Raw genomic sequence first — 8,765 nt, 5'->3', positions numbered from 1 at the left:
CATGATGCTATTTTCCGTTAAAGCTGAATTAAGCTCAAGTTATCTTTGTCTTTTTCCTGCTTTATGATTCTCTTAATTCCCCTCTGGAGTGTAAGCTCCTTGTCGGCAGGGAACACGTTTGCAAACTCTTATTATGTTATACTCTCTCAAGTGCTTATTATAGTACAGTGCTCTGCATACAGTAAGTGCTCCTTAAAAACAAATGATTGATTAGTTCTCATATTGTGATTGCCATAAATATACCACTTTCCATGGTTATTAGACACTTGATTAATTATCTCACTGATCCTGATAATTTTCCAAACTATAACTTGAAGTTAATTAAAATAAGTTTTAAGGTTTTATGCTTTGTATCATGACTACTAAATAGGCTCTTGTTAAACTTTCTGCTTAACTTCTCTTAATATCTGGGTAGCATTAGTAAGTAGCTACTGAATCAGTATTTCCCACATGAAGAAAGACTTGTTACTGAGGTTTATATTAGGTCTCCCAAGTTTCCTGTTCTCTTTTTTATATACTGGAAACACATTTGTCAGTTGCCTCTGGCAGTGGAAAAATTTACTACTTAATTCTTTCATTTGTATTGCTTGAGACCAAATAATTATTCTTATTTTAAAAAAAAACTCAAATCTTCAGATTTTAAAGTGAAGAAATGTGATAGTATTATGTAACACCCATTTTCATATGTTAGCAGTACAACTTTGATCATCTGACCTCCACTTATCTGGATCCTTGGATATGGCCAAACAATGTGTCAGGTCCCTTCAAACTCGAGGGGCTGGTGGAGTGCGTAGCCCATTCACTATCTGCTCAGTCTGATTAAGGAGTTCACTCTTAAAAGATAAATGGGACAAGTGTTCAATGTGGCTGCTTACACTTTATGATCTCAGATATCAACATAAAACCCTCGACTGTAAAGGCTTTAAAAAAATCCCTCAAGAATTACAGAGCCAGTCTATACCACGTATATACCCACAGTGCTTTTAAAAATTTAAAAATTTACTCTGCTACCAAAGTTGGGATAAGCCATAAAAGTGAAGAGGTGTTCTCCTTTCTCAGCACATTTAAAATACCTTGAGCATAAATAATAGAACAGAGTGAGTTGACTCACATAATCAGCATTTAATCCCTTTTATCCAATGAGGTTAAAATATTTTTATTTCTTTTCAGTGTCTCTGAAGTAGTTTAACATTAACCTTCTTTTTCAGAGGTGGAGGGTGAGGCACAGAGAGATTGGGACCAGTCAGATAACAGACAACAAAGCGGGGTCAGAGCTAACACCTCACTTGGAATTCTGTGTTCCTATCACTAGATCATATAACCTCCAGTAAGCAAAGGTAAAATTAGCCCGAAAGTGCTAATAAAAGTATTCCTTCCTCCAGGGCTCCTTCTAATTAAGTATATGTGTATAACCATTTTACAAATTAACATTTTAATTGTTACTTTCTGAAAAGATGTGAATATACATCAAATCTGTAAAGCAATAAAGCCACAGAAATTAGAGTAGTGAGTCATATGCTTTGAAATCCATAGCAATATGATGTCATTCCTTGTAGAGTAAATGTTTTCCGCAACACATTACCCTTTGTCATAGAAGGACTGTGGAAAAATAGATGTTTAATTTATACTATATTTTGATCTCAGCGTGGCCTAGTGGAAGGAGCATGGGCCTGGGAATGAGAGGAGCTGGGTTCTAAACCCAGCACCACCACTTGTCTGCTGTGTGACTTTGGGCAAGTCACTTAACTTCTCTGGGCCTTGGTTTTAATAATGTTGGTATTTGTTAAGCGCTTACTATGTGCCGAGCACTGTTCTAAGCGCTGGGGTAGACATAGGGGAATCAGGTTGTCCCACATGGGGCTCACAGTCTTAATCCCCCCTTTTACAGATGAGGGAACTGAGGCCCAGAGAAGTTAAGTGACTTGCCCACAGTCACACAGCTGCCAAGTGGCAGAGCTGGGATTCGAACTTATGAGCCCTGACTCCAAAGCCCAGGCTCTTTCCACTGAGCCACGCTGCGGTTTTCTCATCTGTACAATGGGGATTCAATTCCTGTTCTCCCTCTTACTTAAACTTAGAGCTCCATGTGGTACAGTGACCATTTCCAACCTGATTAACTTATATCTGTCCCAATGCTTGGAACAATGCTTGATTCATAGTAAGATCTTAACAAGTAGTATAATAATTATTAGAATTTTTACCTTGACATGTTTAATTTTACAATGATTTCTGGGTAACTCAAGATTACCTGTTTTAAATGATTTCTTTAGACAGGATAATAATGGAAGAATAATTAGTTCTTGATTACTTGGACCTTCATATTACTTTCTGTGTTCCAGAATATACATAATGGGTATAAATTAACTGACTTGAAGTCACCAAACCTGGAAGAGATGTATTGTTGAGTGATTTCAGATGGTCATATTGGGTGCTGAAAATTTTCCTAAGTGACATAATGGGAAGACTTCATTATACTATATTTCCAAATGAATGAGACGGATAAAATATTGAATTCTATGAGTCAGGGTTCAAAACAAATGGAGCTATCAATCATTAATGATACTGGAAAACGGTGAGTGTGTGGTGTGTCTAAACTGACCTTGGACTTTGAAAATGCTATTACAGACAAGAAGCATAGTTCAAATTTCATTCTAATTTTAGGTATTCAGAGTAATCCAGAGTTTTAGAGTCTGATGGATAGTGGGAAAATAAAAATTGATAATTATTTTCAGAAAGAAGGATTAGAGAGAGGAGTGGAAAATGACTATAAATACACTAATCCTCTCATATAGCCAATTAGCCGTGGCTTTGGAGTAGAATCGAATTTGTTGTAAAAGCAATGGGATGGTAATAAAACTATGCTGATGACTAAACCGAATTTAAGTATGAACCTGAAAAGTCGTTGTGAAATCTGCATCAGTAACACAGCGGCAATCATGAGGGATTTTAACTCTCCAGTAGAAACTGGTTAAATAGCACGCATCAGCAGAGCTAGGAGAACAGGTTTAGTACTTTAGGGCTTCTGAGAGGGGTGACTTTCAATCTAGTCACGTGTTAGTCCCGAGGGTCCAGTTCCTCATTCCTATTCACTGCCTGTAGTTGTTTATGAAAGTGCTTCTGCTGGAACAATCATTTAAATAAAAAAAAAATCTGAACAGGAAGTAGTCTTCCAACTGATGAACTCACATGTAGCATGAAGCTCAGGGTGATACTTACAGCACAAAAAAACCCTGGCTAAGGGTCATCGGCTTTGTGTACGCAGTAGGGCAAGGGAAGCTCAGGGTGACTTCAGTAAGTAAAGCGAAATGGAGCCGACAGGATCAGTTTCCTAATTGCAACTGAAATTTCAAACTTCTTAGGGGAGATGAAAGTGGACAGTAGAACTTAACAGTGGAGGAGTTCAGCCGGCATCTTAAATTTTATGGTTAATTGAATAAGCGATGAACCAGGAGAATAATTCCAGGATTGTTGGGCTCCTGAGTATTGCTATTTTATTCACCATTGCCGAAGCTTTTTCTATGAATGCCTATGTGACTGTCATTTATTCCAACGAAACTGGCAACTTCACGGAGGAGAAATGTGAGTGTGGTGTTTATGGGTTAGCTTCACCCATAGCTAATGCTAAGGGGTTGGTAGGCATTCCTACATCAGGAAACCAACAAGCCTGTGACCGCTACACAGATTTCACGAATAAGAAGAAGCCCTGGATTGCACTCATAGAAAGGGGCAATTGTACGTTTACGGAAAAAATTAATGCAGCGGCTAGCAAAGGTGCTGATGCTGTTGTGATTTATAATTACCCAGAGACTGGCAATCAGACGGTACCGATGGCAAATTTTGGTAAGTAATAATTCCTTAAAGACTGCTATGTCTTGTTCATCTTAAAAACCATTTCATCCGAGTATTGGCCAAGGTTCTGGCAATGAGACAGTAAAATTATTTTAATTGTAACTGCCTCCTCTGGAATTACTGGGTAGTATTCATTACTGTCATTTGTTATTTAGTATCTATTAAACATCAGCCTTGTGACCGTTGATACAATATCTTGTTTGGTTAGGGTTTCAGGGACAGTTTCTGTCATTTTCTTATTGGTACATAATGTTTACCTTAAAGGGAAAGTATCTCAATACTTCTTGACTTTTGTTATTTATTTCTAGGTGGTTTGGTTATGGGTTGACTGTAAAAATCATTCCCTTCTGAGAACTGTGTTAGGTGGCAAGTTGAACTGATGTTGTGACAGAATGCCACACTAAAGATGAAAATTATCATTTAAAGAAACATTAATTGACTCCATAGAAGTATTTTATATAGCTTATATATGTCACTGAGGCTGAATTGATTTTGGTGAAGCTAGTAATATTTATCTTGAATGAGAAATATTAGCTTTTAGAATTGGTGAGACAGGACTGGAAAGTAAATAGATTAATCCTGAGAAGAATAACACTTCCTAAAGATAAAGTTAATTATTTGCTCCTGGCAATGTTTACTTGAAGCTTGCACAAAGTAAATGGATTTTATCTGGCTTTTTAGCTGTGGAGAAGTCCTTTTTTTTTCCATTTGGAATGATTTTTTTCATCTGAAATTCTGCAATAAGTCATTTTCCTTTCCTTTCCTTGGTATACTAAATTCTGCACATAAATGAAATTTGGGGAACTGACTTTCTTGTTCAAAGCAGGTTTTTTACCCAGATCCAGCTGGATTAAATGAGAACTGTAACTGGTAAGCAACTGGACCAGACTGTCCAGTGCTGCCCCAGTTGAGCCCACTTGGCTTCATAAGATTTGTCAGGGTAGTTTGTTTTTCTCCAAAAACAAACAAGGATGTGGAATAGGGAATGACCAAAGGAAAACATGTTGCAGCCATATGAATTACAGATACCTCATTTATTTGAGAAAAAGATACGTTTTTACAATCCAGGAACTGACAGCAACCAGGTCTGTTACTCTGCAAGTCGGTGAAAGCAGGGAACGTGTCAATCAACTCTGTTGTATTGTACTCTGCCAAGCATTCAGTTCAGTGTTCAGCACATAGTAGGTGTTTAACAAATACCATTGATTGATTGACTGAAATGTTTGGCTCCCAAGAAAATGTAATGCAAATGGAAAGGAAACGAGCCAGTTTTAGACATTTTCAAGGCAACAAAATCAGATTTGTAAAGAGACTTCTATAAATATAGCTTGACTCCTTAGACTGTGGAACATATACAGTAATCTCAGAGTTATAATTCATATTTTGAAACTTTGCATTTATTAGTCAATTCTCAATTCTCCTATGTTTCAAAGAGTGTAAGTTCAGCTCTGCAGTATGACATGGAGAAAAGGTGGTATGAATTGTAACTAAATGCAAAACACGTTTCAAAATATTGAAGAATCAAGCATTGATGAAGTTGGGAAATTCTAGAGTAGACGATAAGGTAAGAAGAAGAAAAATAAAAGTGTTATTTCTCACCATCTGAAATATTTGTTCAGAAATGCAAGAATCATAGAAAAGTTGGAGTAATTTAACCCAGATCATAGTTGTGTTATTACTGGAGAAACTGGAAGTTTGAGAGATAAAATTGCAATTACAACAGTAAACTAGAAGAATATATATTGTTCAGAAAAGATGGGGGGTGAGTCAAGGAGTTTCCTTTAACATTAAAAATTCTCAGGAGACAAGGGTACTGGTGTCTTGTTTTGAATGTAAGGTAGAACTTGGGGCAGGGCTCCCATGGGGCAGAGCTAAGGAAAAATGAGGCATAGGCATGGCTGTTGCATAGTGGATAGAGTATGGGCCTGAAAGTCAGAAGGTCATAGGTTCTAATTCCAGTTCCACCACTTGTCTTCTGTGTGACCTTAGTCAAGTCACTTTACTTCTCTGGACTTCAGTTACCTCATATGTAAAGTGGAAATTGAAACTGTGAGCCCCATATAGGGCAGAGACCGAGTCCAACCCAATTTCCTTGTATCCATCTCAGTGCATCCAAGTACTGGTGTACAGTAAGCACTTAACAAAAACCATCATCATCATCATCAGGGAGATGAACATACACTCAAACACACACACACACACACACACACACACACACACGTTTGATCAGGAAGGTGGACACGCTTCCAACAAAGGGTGAAATGCAGGTACACACTGGTGTAGCCAAACACATGTGGAAAGCAGTTTGGGTTTCACGGAGAGCTCATTCCCTGCCAACATCGTTGTGTCTGGTGGGTCTAGAACAACCTTCCCTGCTCTGGGCCAGAAGAGAGTCATGGCCAGGAGTCCTATCATAGCTTCAGCTTCTGGCCAGCCCCCTTCTTACTGAGAGAAGTGAGACAGATGTTGAAAAAGCTGTAGGGAGAAGGAGCAAATGGGTGGCCCCCCAGAATCCCATTTTCAATGGGGATTGGTGGCCACTAGAGCGGCAAAATTCCAGACTGGCTACATTCATACCTGTACAGAGATTTGAAGTGTAAATGGAAACACTACACTCATACAGTGCTCTGCACACAGTAGGTACTTAAAAATTACTAATTTTAGATGGATTTCAAAAAGAAATGTTTCAAGACCCAGAGAGGGTTTTTTAAAGACATTATTATGATTTTCTAAGGATTGGTTTAGAAAAGCTAAACCCAGGAAAGATAACCCAGCTAGAACAACATCCTAGTTTGTATGAAGAGGAAAAGATGGATTTACACAATATTCCTCTGAAGGAACAAAAAGTAGTTTTTCAATCCAGATAGAAGTGATGCCACCAATATACTTTTTCCCCTTTTTACTATAGGACATATTTATCTTATATCTAATTCACAGATATCAGCAAATCCATTTTACTTTGATTGGATAGAAATATTCAGGATATGTACCTCATTCCACCTCCAAACCCATCAGGTCAACTAGTAATCATAGTTCCGAGGTTGTCTCCAAACTATAATAATTTATCACCACTTAGGGGAGGCATCTAACCATAATAGTTGTGATATGTGGGAATGTATCCATATAATGTCTGTATTCCCACAAAGTTTTCCCACCAGCGTCAGTTAAATGCCAAATATGAGCTGCTGCAGATGGTCTTATCCAGATTTCACCGGACATTTTTAGTTTCAGATAAATCTCTGAAATACAATGGTATCTCAACAAAGAGGCATCTGGAAGGCAACCATGAAACTTTGCCTGAACAGCCTAGAGAAGCTCAAACCAGAACAATTCTCACATAAATCCCCCTGAAAATAGGAAGCTTAAACATGATGACATTGAAAATGATCCCCTGTGTGAGGGTGTGGTGGAACAGGGGGATGATCATTCTGAAATTGTAGATAGGGATATAAAAATGATAAAATGAGTAGTTTTCTGTTGAGAGTTTCACCCTGTCCCAATTCTTCTTGCCTTGATGAGCAATATTAATTAGTGGCAGAGTTGGCCTGAGCAGAGCCCCAGAACCTCTGGAATTATAGCCTTGGAATTTCTGGCCTTTCCACTTCTGTTATGGAAATTTAAAAATGTAGGTTTGTGAACATTAAACCTGTTGCGCTTGTGGCGCACTATGGAAGTAGGCTGTTTTATGAGATACACTTGTTATACACTTGTTATTCCTGAATAAGTGGTGGTATTATTTCCATTATCAATAAAGATAAAAATACCACTTGCACATTGAGTCATTACAGATTTAAAAATTTGAATAATTTTCAAATTTCCCCAACACCCTTTTCCAATGAAAGATTTGTGACAGGGTGGGTTTGGGCAAGGAAATTTAGGGAACTGGAATTGACACCCATGCCCATCACCCTCGCCAGTTGTTCCACATGTTTAACTCCCTCCTTAAACCTCCCATCCCCGCCTGCCCCATCCCTTGCCCCCAGTGACCTAGCCACCCACTTCAACAACAAAATTAATACTATCAGGCAAGATCAGCCGAAAACCTCACCCGACCCCTCCACTTCCCTCCCTAACTGCCCTCTTCAACTGTACACTCTAATGGCTTCTTCCACACATTTTTTCAAACATGCCCATGTCTCACCTATCCTTAAAAAACCTTCCCTGGGCCCCTTGGCTTCCTCCAGTTATCTCCCCATCTCCCTCCTACCATTCCTCTCCAAACTCCTTGAGTGAACTGTCTATACCTACTGTCTCAAGTTTCTCTCCTCCAATTCTCTCCTTGACCCCCTCCAATCTGGCTTCCATCCCCTTCAACTCCACAGAAACCATCCTCTCAAAGATCAACAATGATCTCCTTCTTGCCAAATACCAAAACCTCTACTCCATCCTAATCCTCTGCGACCTCTCAGTTGCCTTTGACACTGTCGACCACCCCCTTCTCCTGGAAACATTAGCCAACCTTGACTTCACTGACACTGTTCTCTCCTGGTTCTCCTTCTATCTCTCTGGCTGCTCATTCTCAGCCTCTTTCACGGGCTCCTCCTGTACCTCCCATCCCTTAACTGTGGGTGTCCCTCAAGCTTCAGTTCTGGGACCCCTTTTATTCCCTATCTACACCCACTCCCTTGGAAAGTCATTCGCTCACACAGCTTCAACTACCACCTCTATGCCGATGACACCCAAATCTACATCTCCAGCCCTGAACTCTCTCCCTCTCTGCAGTCTCACTTTCCTCCTGCCTTCAAGACATCTCTATTTGGATGTCCTCCCATCACCTCAGACTTAATATGTCTAAAACTGAACTTCTTATCTTCCCACTCAAACCCTGTCCTCCTGCTCACTTTTCCATTGCTTTTGACAGCACCACCATCCTTACTGTGTCACAAGCACATAACCTTGGCATTATCCTTGACTCC

The 8,765-nt window shown here is 39.2% G+C and overlaps 1 protein-coding gene across 1 annotated transcript in view; it reads left to right on the top strand.

Annotated features, from left to right (window-relative positions):
• The first annotated feature begins 3,177 nt into the window (after positions 1-3,177).
• Positions 3,178-8,765, top strand: part of RNF128 (ring finger protein 128) — a 64,153-nt gene continuing 58,565 nt past the window's right edge. Inside the window, exon 1 of the mRNA XM_007665898.3 lies at positions 3,178-3,840. Coding sequence (XP_007664088.2) covers positions 3,441-3,840 — 400 coding nt within the window. The 5' untranslated portion in view covers positions 3,178-3,440. The remainder of the gene's footprint in view (positions 3,841-8,765) is intronic.

This window comes from Ornithorhynchus anatinus, chromosome 6 (genome assembly GCF_004115215.2).
Source record: "Ornithorhynchus anatinus isolate Pmale09 chromosome 6, mOrnAna1.pri.v4, whole genome shotgun sequence".
In the NCBI taxonomy this organism is placed as follows: domain Eukaryota; kingdom Metazoa; phylum Chordata; class Mammalia; order Monotremata; family Ornithorhynchidae; genus Ornithorhynchus; species Ornithorhynchus anatinus.
This window is presented reverse-complemented; position numbering and strand designations above follow the sequence as displayed.